The sequence below is a fragment of the Gopherus evgoodei genome, chromosome 8 (genome assembly GCF_007399415.2).
Source record: "Gopherus evgoodei ecotype Sinaloan lineage chromosome 8, rGopEvg1_v1.p, whole genome shotgun sequence".
In the NCBI taxonomy this organism is placed as follows: Eukaryota; Metazoa; Chordata; order Testudines; family Testudinidae; genus Gopherus; species Gopherus evgoodei.
In genome coordinates this window covers 110,332,048-110,353,401 of record NC_044329.1, presented here as the reverse complement: position 1 = coordinate 110,353,401, position 21,354 = coordinate 110,332,048, and the positions used below count along the sequence as shown (strand labels likewise).

The 21,354-nt window shown below is 57.3% G+C and overlaps 2 protein-coding genes across 2 annotated transcripts; one reads left to right on the top strand and one right to left on the bottom strand.

Moving 5' to 3' along the window:
* The first annotated feature begins 1,021 nt into the window (after positions 1-1,021).
* On the top strand, positions 1,022-12,642 carry PLK3 (polo like kinase 3). Its single transcript, XM_030573410.1, has 15 exons — positions 1,022-1,316; positions 2,793-2,900; positions 3,025-3,141; positions 4,072-4,201; positions 4,317-4,404; positions 4,952-5,047; positions 6,031-6,229; positions 6,754-6,880; positions 7,435-7,544; positions 7,734-7,851; positions 8,471-8,554; positions 8,994-9,156; positions 9,858-9,987; positions 10,306-10,416; positions 11,015-12,642. Exons 1-15 carry the CDS (start codon positions 1,077-1,079, stop codon positions 11,207-11,209), a joined length of 2,016 nt encoding a protein of 671 aa, XP_030429270.1. The 5' UTR covers positions 1,022-1,076; the 3' UTR covers positions 11,210-12,642.
* Positions 12,643-15,976: 3,334 nt separating this feature from the next.
* Positions 15,977-20,871, bottom strand: TCTEX1D4 (Tctex1 domain containing 4). Its single transcript, XM_030573265.1, has 2 exons — positions 20,791-20,871; positions 15,977-16,789 (listed from the first exon to the last, which is right to left on the bottom strand). The coding sequence occupies exons 1-2, from the start codon at positions 20,835-20,837 to the stop codon at positions 16,060-16,062; spliced, it is 777 nt and encodes a 258-aa protein (XP_030429125.1). The 5' UTR covers positions 20,838-20,871; the 3' UTR covers positions 15,977-16,059.
* Positions 20,872-21,354: the final 483 nt, after the last annotated feature.

Sequence of the window (21,354 nt, the reverse complement as noted above, 5' to 3'; positions counted from 1 at the left end):
CGCAGGGGAGCCCTGCTGGCTGGCATGGTACAGATAGGTAGGGGGCTGGGCCTTGCGGTGCAATGGCTGGCGGTGAGCCCTCAGAGACTCTTAGGACATGCAGGCTGGGCCCTGCGTCATTGGGAATAAAGGCAGGGATCTGACATGATGTCATTAGAGCTTTGTTGTCTTTCTTGGACAAGCTCCTTGAACAGCTTCATGCCCCAGTATCTGGCGACACCAGCGTTACGCTAGTACACGGTCAGAAAAGGAGTGGGAGCTGGGGTGGAGCTGAGATAAGTCTGCCAAGCACCATGTAAGCGGCTCATTCTGTAAGATTGGATCAGGGTAACAGCATAATGCACCCACGTGGAATGCTTCTGCAGGGGGGTCAGCTTCCCGAGGCATCTTCATTCTGAAGCAGAGGTGATCCTGCAGTCTGACCCCCGAAGCAGCCCTTTGCCAGGGAATGGATCTGCAGCCTTTTTTGTGCTGGTTTCTTTGAAGTGGTTCAGCAGTTTCTAGGCCTGCCCTTGTGAACTGAATTTTCCTTCTTTGGGTTTAAAGGGGGGTTGTCAGGTCAGATTTAATCCCCACCTGGAGGTCATTTGGTTTAACACTTTTTTTTTGCATGGCAGTGGAAATACCCAGCGGTTTTTGCCACCCAAACACCGCAGCAATTGCACCAGTGAGGGCAGGCGACCTCGAGCACGGGACTCGCTGGTCTGATTTCACTCCCAATGGAAACTGAAATCTCAGCGGTTAAAATTCCCCCCAGATGTAATAATCGCGAGTGGGGGCGGGGGATTTCTACGCTACCCATGTCCCTCGAACAATTCCCTCGGTCGGAATTCGATGGAAGCACCTCTCCCGCCCGGGACAAGCCTGCCAGGCCCCTCGGCCCTTGTCTGTGAGCGCAGCGGTCTCTTTAAGAGCCAACCCCGCCCACATCCGTGGGGCGGGGTTACGGGGTGACGTCAGGTCCCTTCATTGATTAAAGACTCCGGGGTTCCCTGGCTGCGCGGCTACAGTGTGTGAAAGTTCCAGGGCGGCTCGCCACGTGTGAGGGGCTGGAGGCGGCTCGGCCGGCGCCCCCCATGGAGCTCGCCTGCTACACGCAGCATCACCCCTTCCACTGCAGCCTCATGGGCTCGGATCCGTACCAGCCTTTCCCCGCTGCCGGGGCCGCCCAGCCCCAGCCCCAGCCCAAGCCGAGCCGGGCCAGAGCCGAGCCCCAGCAGCCGGCACCGCCGCAGCCCGGAGCTGCCGAGCCCACCCGGATGATAGCCGACCTGGTCAAGGGCAGGCTTTACTGCAAGGGGCGCCTGCTGGGCAAGGTACCGCCGGTCCCGGGGCGCTCGGCGAGGGGCGTGCGCGGGGGGGGCTGCTGGAGAGGGGGTCCTGTGGCCGAGTCGGCGCCCATGGGGGCAGAGGGCCCGTCCCCTGGCCTCTCCGTGCGGTCGCGGGGCGAAACTTTGGATCCATCCCCGAGGCCTGGCTGGGGCTCTGCTCTCCGATCCCGCCCCAGCCCCCGCGCGAGTAGGAGCTGTTCGTGGGCTGCCGGCCGATGGGGGGGTGGGGTTGGAGCCCTCCGTGGGCAGCCTGGCTCCGTTACCTGCGTGCTCGGCCCTGCGGGGGTGCTGCGGCTCTGAGCTGGTGAGTCACCCCTTCTTTCCCGTCCCCCTCCCCGGCACTGGGCAGTGGGAGACTCGGGCTCTCCCCGGGCTCGGCTGCCCGCTGGTAGCTTTAGGGACTTGCTCTGGGGTGGGATCCTGCAAATCTCCCCCGGGCCTTCCCTGTCTCCCCCGCCCCCGAGGAGCCCCTACAGTGCCTGGCCTCTTTCTGAGACGGCCTCCGGTTTCATTGCTCCGGGAGCCTTCTCAGGATCCAGGAGCTGGAGCAGGTGTTTGGCTGACACACCCAGGTTCCTCTGCCTGGGATGACCCCAGTTGGCATGTGGAGGGAGGTGTCCCCGGCTCAGTCCTCTCACTCTTATGACTCCATAACTCATTATTTTTAGAGACAGCCCCCTCCCCCGCGGCTTTTGCCCCAGGCGGAGCTAGCGGAGGCTTCTGGTGAAATGCTGCCTTCAGCATAGCTCTGCAAACTCCTCTTAGCACCTCCGTTTCAAAGCCCTGCCAGTGACCTCGCAGCCGCGGGGAGGGGAAGTACTGAACAGTGCTGTGTTCTTTGTTCACCCCTGGCCAGTGCCTCATGGTTGGGCCCCTTGGCTGCTGGTGCTATGGGGCAGAGGCCAATCCTCCATGGAAGAGCCTCTTGCCCGCCTTCTCCTTACCTTTCAGAGCATTGTTCCACCAATGGAAAGGCGGGCGCATGGTGTGGGAGTCTGTGGCTTTGTGCCTTGCATCATTGCAGAAAAACCTGCCTGGATGGTTCTCTCTCTCCTGTGGTTTAAAAACTTGGCCTGTTCTCACTTCCCTCCCATGTGCAGGACTTTTCATTTGCTCTCAGGGAGAAGACTCACAGTATTGATAGTGTGATGGGAGGCGAGGCATGATACAGGCTTTACAGGAACTGATTTTAGAAACTGGCCTGACTCAGGGCTGGCACTCCAGGTTTTAATAATGGGGCTTCTAGTATGACAGGAAACCAGATATTGTCTGTCTTCAAAGCCCATGTGTTCCTGAGAAAACCTCCAGGAAGTCAGATGGCAGTTGTTCTATCCTGACTGGTGGAGCTGTGACTAAGTGAGTCACTGGCATGTGTTGAGTGCTCTGGTGACTTCCCTGAGAGCAGAGGGGAGGATTGGGGAATGGGTGACCCATGGGTAATGACTGCCTCTTCCTTTGCAGGGCGGGTTTGCGAGATGCTATGAAATGACAGACGTCAACAGCAACAAAACCTATGCAGTGAAAGTTATTCCTCACAGCCGAGTGGCTAAACCACACCAGCGAGAGAAGGTATGCATGGAGGTGATGGCAGAGCTATCAGCTCTGGGGAGAGCAGAGATTTCAAGCTTGCCTGGAGCAAGGTCTTTGCATAGTGATGGGGCTGCTGGTTGATGGGACGCTTCTTCCTTTTCAGATTATGAATGAGATCGAGCTGCACAGAGACCTGCATCACAAGCACATTGTCAAGTTCTCGCATCACTTTGAGGATTCAGAGAACATCTACATCTTCCTGGAACACTGCAGCAGGAAAGTAAGTGGTAGGCTTGCCCCGTATGGCGCCAAGGCTGGCATGATGCTGTTGGGATCACTGAAGTGTGGATTTGAGGTGTCAGTCGTGTTGAGGGGGGACCATGCAGCAAATCTACCTGATTTGTGTAGTATAGACAAGGCCGTAGCTGTGTTTTTGTTCCCCAAGTCCCAGCAGGCCCCTACTGACTCAGCCATGCATGGATGCCGATCTTGCTTTCTAACGGATGCTTGAATTCACACTCAGCTGCTTGTCAGATGTGCCCCTTTCGTTTTCCAGTCCTTGCCTCATGTGTCATCGGCTGGCTAACTGGTTAGCTAATCGCCACGTGCCAGTCTTGCATAACCACACTAACCCTGTGACTGGGCTGTTCGTAGATCCTGTACGTTGCTTGAACTGTTCTAGTCGGCTCTCTTGCCAGCAGTTCACTCCCTCCGTGGACTTTCTTGCAAACACCAGTGGGGCTGACCCAAAATCCTTCAGTACCCCAAAGCTGCTAAGGTGGCATCTTTGGGCCTGCCTGAACCAGTTCAGGCTTTCCCCAGCCAGTTACGCTGGCAACTTCTCAGAACAGCCCCTGTGTAAAATGAGCAGCTCACGGCCACGGCTTCACCGGTGGCTGTACTGAAGGTCCTCCGGCCTGACAGAACATTGTGCTCCAGGAGCAGGCAGCACCTCTTGGTTCTAGAGCCCGAGGCCAGAAGAAATCGCTGGTGTGATCTAGTCTGACCTCCTCCCATATAACATTGGCCAGAGAACAAACACTCGCATACGGGACTCGAACCGACAGCCTTGGTGGTACCAGAGCCAGATGAAATCAGGTATCTGGACACTGCAAACTGTTGCTTGCACTAGAGTGTCTCAGGCCTCTGATAACGTCCTCTGTGCCTTTCTGGCCCACCATCACTAACTGCTTTGCTTTTCCTCTTCCAGTCCCTGGCTCACATCTGGAAAGCCCGACACACGCTGCTGGAGCCGGAGGTGCGGTATTACCTCAGACAGATCATATCAGCCTTGAAGTACCTCCATCTCAAAGGCATCCTCCACCGGGACCTCAAACTGGGTGTGTACAGTGACCTCAGACCCTGAGCGCCTGTTTGGGGGGCTGCAGGGGGGAGGAGAATCCTGGGTAGGGTCCGTCCCTGCGCTAGTGTCCTAACACCTCCCTTCTGTTGTAGGCAACTTCTTTGTCAATGACAACATGGAACTGAAAGTTGGAGACTTTGGCCTTGCTGCCCGGCGGGAGTCTATGGACCAGAAGAGAAAGTAAGTCCCCTAATGTGCCAGGCTTTCCTGCTCGCCTCCCCCCGATACTTCATTCTTCCTCTCGGCCCCATACCCTGCCTGGGAAATTGACCACCACCCTCCAGCCCTTCCCTTGCTGCAATCAACTGCTGGCCCTGCCCGGCCAGAGGGGAGGGGAATGCGCAGGGAGGATGGTGCCTCCTTGTCCCGGCCCCATACTCAGGAGGCAGTGAGGGAAGCTGTGTGGGGGATCAGAGGCTGGAGGGAGCTTGGTGCTGGGTCAGTAGAGTGGGGATGGGGAGAGGTGGCCTGTGGAGGCAGGGGGAGGGACCATGGGGGTTAAAGTGGACCCTGAAGGGATGGAGCGAGGTGCTTAGTGTGTTCACTTGAGAATGGAGGTGCTGGCATCCTGCTGCTCTGGATGCAGAAGGTACGTGCTGGAGCCCAGGGCTTGCTCTCCTTCCCCGTCGGACAGAGGGCTGCGTGGAGGAGGACGCCAGCCAGGGCAGAGCTGACTTGTGCTCTGGTTCGTTACCACACTGCTGACCGTGGTCTGCTCTCCCCATAGGACGATATGTGGCACCCCCAACTACCTCGCTCCTGAAGTGCTCCACCGGCAGGGCCACGGGCCGGAGTCGGACGTGTGGTCTCTGGGCTGTGTTGTGTAAGTTCCCAGCTCTCGTTGCAAAGCAGGGCAGGGCTGGCAGGAAAAGGGGCTGGAATGATGCTGTCCTGGGCAGTTCCCTGGGTAATCGGCTAGAGCCGCTCCCCAGCACAGATGAGTGAGCTGGTCTCTGCTCTGGCCTGCGGCTCAGCAGCAGAAGGGTTTGCACCAGTACCGGTCAGATGCTACTGAGAGCAATGGGAGCTGCTCAGGCCTTGCTGAGGGCCGAGTTTAGCTTGCAGAGGTTTTATTACTGCCCATGGATTGGAAGCAAAGCCCAGCTGGACTTATCCTGGCACGTCTGCAGGGCTGGCAGTTAAGGGGGCAACCGCTGTGCTTGTAAATGGCTGGCTTCTGGGGTGTCATCCGATGAGCCCAGTGACACAGGACCCCTGGGTGCCACAGAGTCTCCGTGTCACTGCAGACAACACCTCTCTTCAGAGGTGGAAGGAATGGAAAATGTCAGGCGCGGAGGGCGGTCACCCATCTATTTATATGGGCGGCTATTGCTCCCCGCAGTGCAAATCGTAAACATCTCACGTGTGGCTGCTTACCCTGGTAAGCCACCGGCTTCCTGTTGAACTTTCCATTCACTCCGCGGCTTGGACAGATGCAGGCAGAAGGTGGGCTCTCACAGCAGTGAGCTCAGCTGTGGGGGGGCGGGACCCAAGCAGAGTTTAGCTCCGCCCCTGCTAAATATAGAGTGACTCAGCCGACATTCCTGGTTCCCAAGGCTCCCTTATCTCTGCTGCGTAAAGGATTACAGGGAGGCGGGTGCCTTCCGGATGTGACTGCAGCCTCTCGCTCCCCAGAGGGTGGCATTTGCTGGCATAGGTGGCACTTAAAGCCAGGTGTGGCCTCTTGTCAGCGCCTGAATAACTTCTGGGCCTTGTAATTGCTGGGCTGGGGGTGAGTCAGGCCGGGGCGTGGTCCGGGGGCCGGGGGATGTGTGCCCAGCTCTCACCCCCACCACCTCTCTCCAGGTATACCTTGTTGTGTGGGAACCCTCCTTTTGAGACCTCGGACCTCAAGGAGACGTACAGGTGTATCAAGCAGGTGGAATACACCCTCCCGGCTTTCCTCTCCACACCAGCGAAGCAGCTGATCACGGGCATCTTGAAACGCAACCCGCCCGACCGCCTCACGCTGGAGGAGATCCTGGACCACGAATTCTTCACCAAAGTGAGTGGCTCTGCTGCAGGCAGCTACCCTACCTCCCCACCCCCTCCGACCAGTCAGAGGAGAATGAAAGCAGGGTGGGCTTGGTCTCTGCTCAGGTGGCAAACCTCCCAGGGTGTATGTCTCTGTACACTGTGCTCTTCCCATGACCCAATGCCCCTGCAGGCTGCAACGGACACCAACCTGCAAGTGACAGCTGTCCCTAAGCCCAGCCCATTGGCCATTAACATGACTGGCTCTGTAGCCTTCATGTGCCTTCTAAATCCCCTTGTATCCGTTTGAGCTGCATCGCTCTTGGCCGTTCTGCACTCCTGGCCCATGTGGTTGCACCACGTGAGTGTAGGCTGCGTCTCAGGGCTAGACGATTCCCAAGTGTAGCCCTTTCAATGCAGCTCCCCAGAAAAGTGAGCTGCCGCAGGCCACCAAACGAGAGAAGGTGGCCACTGCCAGCAAAGCAAGGGTGCTGTTGTCTTGCTGTATGACGTGTGATCCATTGAACCAGACAACGATGTTCTCTGTCTTCCCAGGGTTACACACCTGATAAGCTCCCACCCAGCAGCTGTGTGATGGTGCCTGAGCTGAGTCCTCCCAATCCGGCGAAGAGTCTGTTTGCAAAAGTCACCAAGACGCTGTTTGGGAAAAAGAAACCCAAAAGTAAGTTCTCTCCCTCTCGTCTGTCTTGGCTTTTGTTGTTGGGTAGCATGAAGCCAGTTAAACCTGATGGAGGATGGCACGCCTGACATCTAGCTGTCTGGAGCTCAGTTGCTCTCTCTGGAAATCTGGGGTCTGATCTTCCCCGGAAGCTTTTATTCCGGCGTTCTGCTGAACAGAGCATTGCTCCGAGCAGGCGAGGCCCCGTTCTGTAGGTTCTGCAGAACGTGCTCAGAGCTGAACTTTTCATTCCAATCCCTCTCCCTGGGGATGGAAATGTTCCCTTGCAACTTTGCAAGGTCAGCGGGTGCATGAGAACCAGGAAATGAAACTGACTGACTAAAACTACCCAGCCTGGTTTTGCTGGCCCAGCTGAGTGAAGTGCAAAACTGGAACGGAATCGGGGTGGGAGAAAGTAAACAAGATGTCAAACTGCTTCTGCTCTCAGCCAGGACCTGTGGAAGGACTCTAAATATCTATCCTCTGACCCACCAACTCTGCTGGCCTCCCTGACCATCTGCTGGATCTGCCCACTAAACGTCTCCTCTTCCTTCTAGTTAAGAACGGCACCTCTGAAGAGAAGGATGACATCTCCAAGTTGGTAGTTGGGCTCATGAAGACCTCTATCTGCAGGCAGATGAGCTACAAAACCATGGAAGGGAATGAGGTAAGAATGGAGGCTGTGAAAGGAGTAAGTCCTTGTCCAAGGAGCCAGTGAGTCTCCCCGAGGTACAAAGTGTCAGTGTCCTGGCAGGGCAGCAAGGTTGAGGTGGAATCTCAAAGTGGGAGGAGGTGGGGCTGCTCCTGGAATGGGGCCCCAGGTGGGACAGTGTCAATATGCACAACCTTTCTCCAGGTGACCCCCTTGACATGTCAGAGCGCCAGTTGCAGCCCTGTGGAGACGCTGGCAGAAGAGGGCTCACGGAAGTCCATCTCCAGGTCCATTAGGGGGACAGCAGCCAGCAGCTGTGAAGGTGAGCGAGGCAGAAGCCTGCTTCCAGTGGCCCCTATATGTATAGCCGTCCTGTGCAGAGGTTCTCGAGTGCCTTGCAGCTCCACTGCTGGGTGGGAGTGGCGGGGAGACCCAGGAATTGCACTAGGCTGGGGGAGGGACACTGATCCCAGTTGGCCCCAGGGGGGTGATGCTGACATTGCTCTTCCCAGCAAGGAGAGGACCATGTCTTGAGAACGCTGAGGGTGGAGGGGGTTTGAAGGACAAGTTACTGTAGACCCCAGATCTCTCCTCCCATGCTTGACTCCCTGGTTCCGGCTGATGTGGTTTCCTGTTGTGAAGACGGGGGCCTAAACTGAACCCCTCTATTCCCTGTTGACCTCAGAGCTGTGAGTTCAAACAGAACAGTAGCTTTGTGGCAGCTCCATAAAATCCCACCTTTGCCTTGTCAGGATGGGACATCATCTTGTGTCTTGGAATGTCATTTGGCTTCAGACACAGCGCGCTCCTCGGCAGCAGCCGATCGTTCTACCTGTCCTTCAGCCTCTGAGCTGATGGGTAGCTCTCTGCAGGCTAGGAGGTGCCGTCAAGCTGCCTCCGGAGCTCGGGCATTACTGATGGATCTTTCTCTTCCCCCACAGCATTTGAAGAGTGCGTCACAGCCTCTGCTGTCACTGAATCTGCCATCGGGCTTCTGAAGAGCTGCCTGTCCTCCATGCCGCCAGGTAACGCAAATTCTCAGAGCGTCCCCCTGCTACCCCTGCATATGGCTGGTGTTGGCATGGTCAGAAAAGGCTTCCATGGTTCTGGAGTGTGAACCCTGAGGCGGGGACAGGGGGGATGTGTCCCCATGGCTGCCCAGTGGTACTTGTGGGACTCCAGTGTCTGTAAGACACTCAGAATGGAGACTAATGCCTCCTATAGGGAACTAGCTACTTCCAGTGCATCTTCAAGCCTGGGGTTGTTGCCTGGCCTAATAGACTTAGGGAGGAAGATGTCTGGGGTGGGTAATGTGGCTGGAGCAGAGGACTGGGCCTTTGGAGACCTGGCTGGCTCCAAATCCGCCTGCTGGGACCAGCAGAGGTTCAGGCCACCCAGTGCTTGCTACCATCCTCCTACATCCCGGGTGTTGCCCCACTCACAATCCCTTTTTGCCCCCTCCAGCCCAGCGGAACCCTGCCTCTCTGGCTTGCCACGAGCACTTTGCCTGGGTGAGCAAGTGGGTGGACTACTCTAACAAATACGGCTTCGGCTACCAGCTGTCCAACCACCGCATCGGGGTCCTCTTCAATGACGGGACGCACATGGCTCTGTCGGCTGATCGGAAGTAAGTGGAGGCCATGGGATGCCTGGATGTCTCTGCTCCGTGGGGACGGGGAGCGGGTCTCCTGGCTTTTGGCTGCTGGGCGCTTAGAACTCAGTGAGAAGGGGAGAAGTAAGAGTGTGTGTGTGTGTGTGTGTGTGTGTGTGTGTGTGTGTGTATATGTATGTGTGTATATAAAAAAATATGAGAGCGCTCTCCCCCCCCAAAGGTCTTTCCCTGCAGAACCGCAGCCTTCCCCTCCCCAGGGACTAGGACGAGCATGGCTACAGGCCCATGGGGAGCGGGAGGCAGTAACTGTACATGCCGAAGGGTGTGAACTCCAAGGAGCACGTTCAGGTCCCAGGGGATACGACTGCTCCATCCCATGAGTCTCGTGGCTGCCAGAGACCTGGCTGGCTGTGAGCCTTGTTCCTAGCCTCCAAGCTGACTTGGGCTGGGCGAGAGGAACCGATGCCCTTCTCCCCAGGTCTAAGATCTAACAGGGCTCTAACTGTAACGGGGCTGCCAGACTATTGCTGGCTCTGCTGCTTATGCTGGAACGCTGCCCCCCACCCACCCACCCCCACACACACCGGCTGAGGGTGACTTGGGCTCCCCTCGGTCTGGAACATGATGATGGAGCCCATGCACATTGCACTGGTGGCAGTGCAGGGACTTGCTGCTAGAGATGGAAGCTCATCTGGTCTCCTCCTCCCCCTTCCCAGGATGGTACATTACAACCTGACCAACAGCAAATACTTCGCCTTTCCCATGTCGGCAATCCCGGAGCAGCTGCAGAGCCAGACGAGCGTCCTGCGGTACTTTGCCTCTTACATGGAGCAGCATCTCATGAAGGTGAGTGGCCTCCGGGCTGTCTAGAAGCAGGTGGTCTCCTGGCAGAGCAAGCTGGCTTGCTGAAAGGGGAGCCTGTGGCTCTGCAGGTGGCATTGCATAACCACCCAGAGAAACAGCTGGGCGTGCTTTCTGGGAATGCGCTGTGGGCGTGCTCAGTGGGGGGAGCTCAGCTGGTGGCTCATGCCTGGCCTGGGCACTGTCTAAAGCCTCGCCGCAGCGCGTGGCTGAGACGCTCGCTGGTTTTTTGTCCTTGACCCAGCTTGCAGAGAGGCTGCTGCTCAGGCAGGAATTGGTGGCTAATGCGGATTCTTCTCCTAGGGGGGAGACCTGCCCAGCATAGACGAGATTGAGCATCCTGCACTGCTGCTCTTGCAGTGGGTGAAAACTGACCAGGCCTTGCTGATGCTCTTCAGCAACGGGACGCTCCAGGTACATGTGTGGGGTCCTGTGGATAGAGGAGGAAGATGGTGTCTGCCTGGCTTGCCGGTCCCTAGATCTCTGGGTAGGGTTCCCAAGGCTGGCTCTACAGTGCTAGCCCCCACCCCTCTGCGGATGGCTACTTTCCTCACCTGCAGGGAGCAGCTGCTTTCAGTGCTTCCACACTTACCCCAGAGAATCTGCTTCAGGGCTGGAGTTCTCACACCAGGGCTTAGGAACCAGTTCTAGTTATGGGGGATTTCTTAGTATTCCCCCAGAGCTCTGGGGCTCCCTGCCGGAGACACCAGGCACAGTGCAACATCCGCTTGGTCTCTTCCAACCTCTTGATTGGAAACTTCTGTAAGGGGAAGGGGGCTCCTTGGCTGAGTAGCCAACCCATGGCTTCCCAGCATGGGACCCATAGCTACATGCATCCCTCCCAGCTTTCATTAGCCTGGAGGCTCCCCTGCTGCTCGGTCCAGTCATGGCACATGGGCTGCCCTCCTGATCATGGGATGGGGTGTGGAGCAGGCAAGGCTCCGTCGCAGGTCAGGGAGAAGAGGCTGGCTGAGGCCTGAGGCTGGAGAAGTAACTCGTCTGTCTCTCCTAGGTGAACTTTTACAATGATCACACCAAGGTGATCCTCAGCAAGCCAGACCATTCCTGTCTCCTGACCTACGTCACCAAGGACCGCAACTCCTACACGTACAAGCTGAGCAGCATCGGGGAGCTGGGCTGCTCTCCAGAGCTCCAGTACCGGCTCAAGTACCTCCTCAAGCTCCTTCAGGAGAGGCCTGACACCTAAGCTGAGGCCGTGGGAGAAGCCTCCTTGGATTCGAAAGCCTTCCCCTGTCGTGTCAATGGAATGAGTGACAGCTCTGGCTGCCCACCAGAACTTTCCTACCCAGCTAAACATGGCTGGGCGGAAGGAACTTAGATAGGGGCATCTGGATATTTTGGCTTATCAGCAGCTGGCCTCAGCATCCTTCATCTTCTGATGCCTGCCAGCTGCTTATTCTGAAATCATTGCCCTGGTATTTGTCAGCTGACTGCTTCAATCCATGGAGGAGAAGGGGAGGTGTGTGAGGGGTGAAGGTACATGTCACATTTACTCCTGTGTAATCTTTACACAGCTCAAGTTGTGCACGTGGTTGGGTAGGGGAATCTCCGGGGGACAGCTCTTCCTTCTCCTTGCAAGCTGAGGAGAGAAGGAACAAACCTGACTTTTAAGGGAGAGAAATCTTTGTCCAGTGTCTAAATGCCTAAACGTTAAGAGCCCCGTGCCTGTCCAGATTGGTGTCCTCTCTTGGCCTCTGAGCTGGGGCAGGGGGAGCGGAGAACCATGCTCCATGTGGGCTTGGTTAGAACCTCCCTGCTCCTTCCCTGCCTGGCCCATGTGGGGAAGGCTCCTAGTGAAACCTGCCCAGCCTGGGGGTGGCTGGGGTGAAGTGGACACTGCTTTGAGCTCCTCAGCAGCTCTGCTGTCTTTATGCTGAGCTGCTACCCTTAGGGACTCGCCATGTCCCTGTCTGGCCCTGGGCTGGGCATGGGATCTTAGCTAAAGCAAGCATTTTGCTTAAAGGCCTGAGAGCTGGATGGGGGGCCAGGGCACCCAGGAGGGGTGGGAGAGCCGGCTGTACTGGAAGGCAGCCCAGCCTAGGCACAGTCAGCCCAGGAAATACTTTACTGAACTTGGAAAGATCTGAGCTTAATGCTCAGGGTGCAGCAGGAGCCTGATCACTGCAGCAGGAGGGGGGGGAAGGATGGTGCCTGTGTGCTCGCTCGCTCTCTGAGGGAGGGCGTAAGGTGCTGTCAACTTCCCACTGCCAAGAGCTTAAGGCAGAGCCTTTGTCAGCCCAGGCTGGCCCCCCTTCTGGCCATGTGTGGGGAACGGGAGTCCTGCAGAATTGTTACACTAATGAGGGGGCGGGGTCCCCCTCGTGCTGGGGCTCGGTGCGGGCGTATCCCCTGCCTGTCTTACAGCTTGTGCCAGGGAATGTGACTTGCCGCGGTACGGACCCGAAATGCTTTAACAAAGGACCTGACGATGCCTCGGCCAGCTGGGACCTAAACAGGGTTGATTTTTTTTTTTTTGGTCGTTTCCAAACATGGGTGTGTTGGCCTGATGAAATTATTTATGTATTTGTATTTATAGTGAATTATTTATTTCTCCCTTCCTTGGTCTCCTGTCTGTGCAGGGCCCTGTGTGCTCAGTCCCTCGCTCAATAATAAACGGGTTCCTTTTATAAAACACGGTGGTCTGCTGCCACCCCTCTGTGCCTTCTTGGGGAGCTCAGCCCTGGCTGGGGCAGTGCGGTCTCTCGCTGCAGGGCAGCACCCTGCCAGGCAGCCCCTGGCTTGAAGATGGTTCCTGTCTGCATGTGCACTGAGGACATTAACCTTCCCTATGCGACTGACTCGCATGTATCCTCCAGTTCCTAGAGCTCCTGCTCCTGCTCTTGCCTGGGAAGCAGTCCTCAGGCTGCCTCCGGAAGAGGGTGAGCACAGCACCCAGGCTGGGTGCGGGCTGTATTATAGCAGAGGAGCAGTACCCTAGTGTGCTGTTTAGCAGCTGTTCTGTACGTGCTGCATCAGTGCTGGGTGTAGTCGGAGCCTGGGGTAGGATTAGTGCTCCCATAGGAGGGGGCTGAGTAAGGGTGCTGGAGAGACCGCACCCTAAAATCAGGGCCATCCCAGTGCTGATTTTCAATGCTGTCTTACACACACCACGGCCATGCTCACCTGTGCAGGATTGATCGCTCCTGGACTTTGATTGTGCCACCGCCCGCAAGGGGCTGTCACTGCTGGCAGAGACGAGAAACTGGTTTTCGGCCCCTCTTGCTTTAATGGTGGCAGAGTAAAGCTCAGCTTCTGTCCCTCTAACCTGCTGGAGCAAAATCAATACAAAATGCTGCTCCACCCCCTGCTGTAGGATGCTGAACATGGGTCAGGCTGGGGGACCTCACCTATGCTCGTGGCCCCTACCAGGTGCAAACGGGGGCTGGAGGGAGGAGATCTCTTGGGCAGGATGTTTCTCAGCTATTGCCTGCTAAGGAGTGCTGGTTAAACTGCTCTCCAAAGCGGGGGCGGGGGAAGATTCTCAGATCTGGGCTGCTGGGGTGGAGGACAGGGTGGATCTGGGTTTCTAGATGCCTGCTCTGGCCTTTTGAGCCACTTGATGTTTTCAGAGCCCTCTCAATCCATGGCAGCAAGGTGAGCTGGCAGGCAGAGGGGACGGGGGTTGATGGGGCTGAGGGGGGGCTGCTGTGGGAGCTGCAAGAGTGCTTGGTGTTGGCAGGGCAGTGGGTGCTGCTTGTCAGCCTGAGCTCTGCCTTGGTGGCAGGGCTAGGCAGTGACTTACTGCTGAGAGCTCGATGGGCTGGTTTCTGTGGCTCTAGGGGGGAGGGGGAGATCCAGCCAGCCCCCCTCCATGGCTCATAGGGCTGGTAGGACCCAACAGGGCCCCTGGGCCAGGGTTGCCCTTTGCGAAAGCAGCTGGGAGAGGAGCCAAGAATGTGCAGTTCTTTAATCCCGTGCTGGGCTGCAGAGCAGTGACAACGGGCTGAGCCTCTGCTCCCCGGCCCCTAAGCTCTGAAAGCGAGAGGCCTGGGAGCAGCTGGCCTCGCATTAAATCCCTCAGCTGCTGGGTGTAACCGGGTTGAAGGTCCGGCTCCAAGGGGTGCTAGCTGCTCCCCCCAGGGAAGTAAAAAGCCCCACCCCCCTAGGTCCAGTTTCCTTTGCTTAGTGCTTGCAGGGCAGTGAGTTTTGGGCAGCTGGCTACTGAGGGGGCTTCTCACCACTAGAATGTGAACACCTGCTACTGATTAACGGCTTCACCCTGCAAGGCAGGGAAGAACTGCCCCATGGCGTGGAGGGGGAGCTGGGGTGTTCCCAGCGGAGAGCAGGTCACCAACCCCACGCATTCAAAAACCCAGAGGTGGGCTTAATGTCCCAAGATTTCAGACCTGAGCCTGGCCTTCCGCTAGCTGAGCCATAAGGTCCACTCAGCTCCTTTCTCTGAGCTTCTCTCCATGCACTTGAGGGCTGGGAATTAACTCCCCCTTTTTGAAGGGGAAGTGGTGATGCCCCCGTAACCCCATGCCTCCAAGAGCTGGGACTTTCTGAGGGCCCTCAAAAGTGAGAGGTGGCTATTGCTGAGCTGGGCCGCAAACCCAGGTCCCTCTAGCCCTGCTCCCTAAGTACCAGCCCATCCTTCCTCCCCAGGCTGGGCCTTCCCCTCTGCAGCTTTCCAGCCGTTTCTGGCAGCTGCTGTCATCACCCCCAGGATTCTCCTTTTCTTAGCCACGCCTTGCCCTGTTTCTGTTGCCTCAGTGCCCTCCTTGCCGGAGCTGGCTCCTGCAGACCCTGCTAGCACAGCCAGCATGAGCTGCAGCTGCCTCCTCCCAGCTGGGCACCCGCGCACACTGTGCTGGCATTGTCAGCATCCAGACAAAGGGGCTGTTCTGTGGGTGGGAGGCCACTGGCAGTGACACAGCTATTCTGTCTGGGCCCCCCCGGCGGGCACAGCACGAGCGAGCTGGAGGCGAGTGACGATGGAGCTGCAGGGCCTTGCTGTGGCTCTGACACGGCAAACGAGGAGCTGGGGCCCTGCGCTCTGGCTCTGGGAGCGGGAGGCAGTGCTCCTGGTGAGCCTAGAGCTGCTGGGTCCTGGAGCAAAGCTCCTCACCTTGCTGGTGCCCAGTTCCCTGCTCTGCGTGAGGCCAGGGTGGTGCTCCATACCTTCCACTCATGCCCTTTGGAAGGCTTCCGAGGCCTGGGCTTGGGTGGGAGTGTGTTAACGTCTGCCTGTGAAAACCCTTTGCTCTGGTTTGTGCTGGTCCTTGGCCTGCCCTTAGGGGCTAGTCACCCTCTGGCCCGATGGACATGAGTTGGGGCCATTGGCTCAGACAGATCCCTTGTGGCTCAGGGCAGGCTGGGTGGAGGTGGAGCAGCAGGAGGGCCTCCACTGTGCCCCTGTTCTCAGGCCTCAGCAGCAACCTCTCCTATTGTGGGAGTAGCCAGAAAGCCGGGGCTGGGAGGGTGCCAGGGCCTTGCTCAGAACAGCTAGAGCTCAATCTCTGCCCTCGCTTTCCCAGCAGGACAGGCCATGATTCAGATGCCAGCAGGGGATGCGGGAGCTGTGGCTTCAATTCCCAGTTCTGTTATGGCTTCCCCGTGTGCCCTAGGGAAAGTCCCTTAGGGCGAGATTGCCAGACATCAAAACCTTGTAGGCAGGCTTAACATCTGAGCTTTCCTGTCTCTGCGAAGGAGCAGAACATCCCCACTCCCCCTGCTTTGCCTGCCTGGTCAGTGCACATGCTGAGCTCTCCCTCTGTGTCGTACAGCGCCTGGCACAGGGGCCCTGTGCTCAGCTGGGCCTTCATCTGGTACAGCAGTCCCCATTGCAACCCCCTGAGGGTGAGTGAAACCCAGAGAACAGCCCATTCTCTGCTGACCCAGGCCCCCCACACCAGCAAAGCACAAAGGCCAGGCTTCCTCGTGCTGCTGGCCAGCCCCACAGCTGGTTGAGAAAACACATGAGTTAACACAAGCCCCAAAGGTCAGGGCAGGCTTCTCTTTATTTCTGGCTGGGCCTCTCCTGCCGTGCCGGTGGTGGAGTGGAGAACTCCACTCCTGGCAGTGCTGGCCCAGGTGCTACTCGAAGTACAGCCCGTGCACCGTGGCCACGGCAAAGAGGGAGGCATTGACAAAGGTGGCAGAGGCGACGCTGTCGTTCTCTGGGTCCCAGAGGCAGCGGCTGGCCACCTGCAGGCTCTGCTGGCCCTGCTGGCCCAGGAAGACATTACAGACCAGCTTGTAGCGGGGTGGGGTGAGGTCCTTCAGGCGGCTGCGGATGAGCTCAGACAGGCTCTGGGCTAGCTGCCCGCTTGTCACCGGGTTGTACTTGGCATCCCCCAGGTAACTGGTGAGGGTGGATTCCAGTGCCTGCTGGGCCCGGCAGGCGTTGAATTTGCAGCCTTCGTCTGGCCGGGTCTTGTAGGTGTTCTCATACTGCGTCTCCCGGATGGGCTGGAAGAGGGGGAGCCCCGAGAAGCTCACCCGCCCGCTGTGCATCCAGGGGCCGATGGAGAGGCGCCTCCCTCCCATTGCCATGGAGACAGAGTTTCTTCGGCTGGTGAAGGGGGCATTGGTGATGCTCATGACGGAGCTCCTCCGGGAGTGCAGGGAGGGCGGCTTCCCCTCCTCTATGCTCTTCAGCCGCATCAGGGGCCTGGGCGGGTTGTCCACGGAGTGAGATCTGCGGTGGGTGGACAGCGAGCCCGCCCTCAGGCGTGTGGCCTCTGGGTTCTCTGATGCTACCGCCTGGTTGAACTGGGACAGTGCTAGCGGCTTGCCTGCCATGTCCCCGGGGTGACACCTGGGTCTGGGCAAAGAGAAGAGCCGTGCTGTCAGGTTACTCCACTTCCACCACCCACGCAGCTCGCTGCCCGCTTGGGCGATGGCAGGCAGGACCCCTGGCCTAAAGCCTTCCTGTAACGGTGCTGGAAATGGCATTGTCCTGTTATGGTCAAGGAGCTTCCAATACCAAATGGGGACGGGGACCTGGGTGGACCTGGTACTGACAACCATTGGAACAAGGGGCCATCTCCCTGGTGCAGCGAGACCTCGAAGCATGTTCCATAGCCCTGGAACGTCTTAGCAAAGTGTCTGGGGCCATCAGCAAGCCTGAGCGAGTGGCTTCTGCTTCCAACCTGCATAGCGCAGGAACCCTGGCACCGGAGCTGCCTCCTGCTAAGTGCCCTGGCCTCCACTACGTGCATTCCCTGGGAATCGCTCTCCGTGCTGCTCTGGGGCTCTGGGGATAATGCCCACGAAAGCCAGGAAGGTCCGAGTTAATTCACAGACACATCAGGCAACTCCTCAGCCCCTGTAGCTTTAGCTTGTTAACTCAAGGCAGTTTCTATTCTGGTTCGCTCGTATTTACACTGCCCCCAAGTCGCTGCATTCCACGGCGAGCCAAACGTCTCCAGAGAGACCCAGGCAAGAGGAGCCAGTGTGAGTGCTCCCAGGGGCTGGTACGTTTGACAGGCCGCTCGGTGAGAGGATGGCCAAGAGCTGATCCCCTTTCACTTTGGGAGACGTGTACAGAACAGCTGTGCCAAGGGCAGTGAAGACAAGGGCCTCCAAGAAAGGACAGTTACTCAAAGGGATGTAACTAAGGCCTGGAGGATGGTCCCGTTGCATGTGACTAGGGCATTTTAAATGGAGCACCAGCTCCCTTGGCTTTGACAAGAGATTTCCTATTTTAGACTCCTCAGGCCCATCACCATGGTATCTGGTGCCTTTGTGACTGAAAACCTATGAAATGGAAGCTGGAAAACTGGCGTGGACAGAACAAGCCCTGACCCAACATTCTCTCTCCTTATGTGGAGGGGTGCGGGAGTCTGGCTAGCTTGCCCCTGGGGTTTCATTGTCACGGCTGCTGCTGCACCTCCCAACTTCTGCCCAGAGTCGCAGAAGTGCCAGGGAGGGAGGCTGACTTTCTGGGCTGTTCCGGCCTCGCTGGATACGGGAAGTCTCTCACCCTTACGCCGGGTGGCAGGAGAGTTGGACTAAGGAGCGGATCCTCTGGGGCCTGAGCTGGACCACGCCCAAGACCTTCACTGAAATACACCCATCACCCCCTTGTTGTTAACACGCCTCTCCCAGTTTTCAGTGCCATTCACCGTTACCGACGTGGGTTGTCCAGCAGAGATGGACCCGTTTGGGGGTTTTCCCTCTTTAAATGCACTAATAAGAAACAACTTCCAGCCAGAGACGTACAGGAGCCAGGAAGGACGTTCCTCTGGGGTCAATGCACACATGTTCTCTAGTGCTTTGTTCAGCTGAGTTTTAACCTGGCCCATGCAAAGAGCCTGCTCGTTTCTGGGGGGCGCCATTGAGAGAATATGTAGCCAGTAAAGCGCGCCTGCTTCATCTTTCCAAGGGGCAGGAGTCTCCCTGCCCTTTGAGTCAGTTGCAAATGCCCTGGATATAAAGGCAGAGACCACAGCCTTGCAGTGCGCTTGGTTCATGGGGTCGGGGAGCAGGTGAGTATAAGCCACCAGGCTGTGTCTACACTGGTGGCGAGATTCCCAGCCCCAGGAGACAAACTCGCCCGAGCTGTCCTGGAGCTACCCATGGGGTCTCAGTGCGTTTGCACTTGGGGCGGCTAGCCCCACCCACGGCTCACCACGGCCCATCCTGCTGAGCCTGCTCACTCTCACCCTACTTGGGTTGGGTGCCCCACCTCCAGCTCGGAGTATGGATGTAGGCTGGGACCCAGGTGGGATCTCCCAGTGCCTGATCCTCCACTGGTGAATTCAGCGGGAGCTTCACTGTTGACTCCAATGGGTGCCAGCTCACATCCCTTGTGCATGGGGGCGGGTGGGCGTTCCCAGTCCCGGAAGGCTCAGTTACTCTAGGCAATGCAGTGGGAACAAATAAATAACCAGGACACCTCGCTGCCCGTGTCCCATCTGCGCTGGGGCGTTTTCACAGAAAACGAGGATCCATCTGCATGCAGGCGAGTTACAATGGAAGCCAGGGCAATGTTATTTCTGAGCTTCACTGTCATTTGCTTTTTCTTTGCAATGACTAGAAAATAAACGAGCCTGCAATTAATAATCGATCCTTCTCTTGGAAACAGCCCAAATGCAGTGGGCCAGGGTGGGGCGAAAGGAATTTATGGTGTCACTTCAGCAGGCAAGTCTCCGGCATGACCTCACCTGGCAGTGCCACCCGCTCCGACGGGGCTGCGGGATTGCGGGCAGGGTCACCTTCCCCTGGATCTGTGAGCGGAGATATCCCAGGGAAGAGTGCTAATGCCCATTATCTCGCCAGCACTTGCACTAGCTTGCAGTGCACTCCCTGGAGGCCCCTGCCCCTGCCTGCTGGCTTAATAATTCCCCCCACTGCGGTAAATCATTGGCCCGTTTGATATGACAGTTCAATGCAAGAGTCTTCAAAAGGGCGGGGGCAGGGCAGACAGGGTTGGGCAGGCTCCGATCCGTGACTGTGTTGCCTGTACAAATTCTCTGAAGCCCTGGGTTTTCCCCTTCTTTCTCTCCTGAATTTCGTGGCGTTTTAGGCAGCAGGGTTTGCTTGCTACAAGGCAAGGCCAGGCTGTCCCATTCCCTCCTCTGGCAGGGGCTGACAGGTCACCTACCCCCACCTCCAGCCCTGACTCCCAGGCCCTGATCCTGGGATCGGATTCCAGCAGGCACCCTCCTGTGCCCAGACCTGACCTGCGTAGATTTAATAGCAGGACTGGGGCCTCAGTTTGAGGTGAGATGAAGGTTTATTTACCATTTTTTTTCTTTTTAAAGGAGCAGCAGGCCCCGGAGGGAGCCGGTACCAGCCCTTGCCATGTGCCGGGGGTACCGCTGTCTTGTACCCTGACCCATGTCACATGTCCGGGGCTGGCAGCCAAGGAAGTTCCACCTTCCTTCCCAGCACGCCGGGCTGTTGTTACAGGCCCCTCCTTACTCACCACTTGACTTTGGCCCTCCCCCACATCAGGACACTCCCTCACCTCTCTGCCATAGACCTAAATATCCACTAGTGCCAGCATGTCCCTGGCCCCTCTCCTTGCCCAGCCCTAGCGGAGAGCAGGAACCTGGGAGTCCCACTTCACCCCAGACGCCTTTTTCCTCCCTCGTTGCTTTGGCCAACAGTGTCAGAAGGGGTGAGTAGGCACAAAGGCCTTGATTTCCAGAGGACCGGAGCTTTAGGGGGTCTCAAGCCAGGCACCCAAAACCAGGGCTCACTTTAGGTAGCTCTTGTCCCTGGTCTCCAAGTCCCCTGCCGCTCTCGGGAATGGATCCTGGCCTCGACCCTGCTTCTAATCAGAGCCGTATTCCTCTCTCAATCACATCCTGCCCTGGCTATCACAGCACCTTTCATGCTTTCCTTTATCTCCACTAGCTGCACTTCAGAGGCTTCGGGATGCCACGGCCCCACTGATCTCTGGCTCGGAGGACCTGGACCCTCTCACGCCAGCCTCCATGAGAATTCAATTCAGAATTGCGCGGCCTGGTTTGCAAAGCTTCCCAGGACTAGTGCCTCCCAGGCATCACCCGGTGCATCCTCCCAGACATCGTCCCCACGCATCCTTCCTGCTTGCTCACCCTGCCCTTTGAATCTCCACGGTGCTTTGTCCTGCAGCCCCTCTGCCCTCCCTCACTGCATCCCCTGACCTCGGTTCTCTCCGATGCTCCTGGCTTCCTCCAACCTGCCCAGTCACATCCATCCATCTACCTGGTCACATCCATGCCACTGCTCCCACCCACTCAGTCCAGTCTCAGCCCCCTCCTCTTGTCCCACCATGACTCTCCTGAGCTGGAGTCATTGCCTGGCCACTGATTTCTTCACCGCCAGACCTACCTTTCCCCGTCAGCTCCTGTGTGACTTTCCAGGAGGGGCTGGGACATTGTGTAGTAGGGACGCTGCCCACAAATGACAGGCATTGTGTTTATTTTGTAGTGAAACATTCGGTGTTGCTATGTGACTCTGCAATCCTTTGGCCCTCACGCAGAATAGCTTTAACTCTTCGCTGCCCGGTACCTGGAGCTCTCCTCTGCATTCTGCCGAACACACATGTTCTCTCTTTGGGGATTCATTTAAAAAAGTGACAAACCCCAACACCAAATCTATATCTGTCTAGCTACCTAGTCTAGCTACTTAGGTCTCCCCCCTCCCTGTAGCACTGAGTGTGTGAACAAACTGCCCTGAACACAGGGAGTGACTGCGTGTGTAAACGCTAAAGAACCGATTCTTCTGGTGTATGATTGTTTTGTGGCCTGTATCTAGATAGCTGCATCCTGATCAGCATTTGAGAGGGAAGCTATCACCTCCCGCTTTGCCCTCTGATTTAGACTTTGTACAAACAAGCCTTGTACAAAACCTAAAGGCCTGTAGAAATGTTTCTATTAGTTAAAAAAAAATCAG

Coding starts and splice junctions, on each gene's coding strand:
- TCTEX1D4 (XM_030573265.1), bottom strand. CDS start 20,837: ATGTCCCAGCCCCTCCTGGAAAGTCACACAGGAGCTGACGGGGAAAG. Junction 16,790..20,790: donor ACAGGAGCTGACGGGGAAAG/GTAGGTCTGGCG, acceptor CTCTTTGCCCAG/ACCCAGGTGTCACCCCGGGG.
- PLK3 (XM_030573410.1), top strand. CDS start 1,077: ATGGAGCTCGCCTGCTACACGCAGCATCACCCCTTCCACTGCAGCCTC. Junction 6,881..7,434: donor TGGGAAAAAGAAACCCAAAA/GTAAGTTCTCTC, acceptor TCTTCCTTCTAG/TTAAGAACGGCACCTCTGAA. Junction 7,545..7,733: donor AAACCATGGAAGGGAATGAG/GTAAGAATGGAG, acceptor ACCTTTCTCCAG/GTGACCCCCTTGACATGTCA.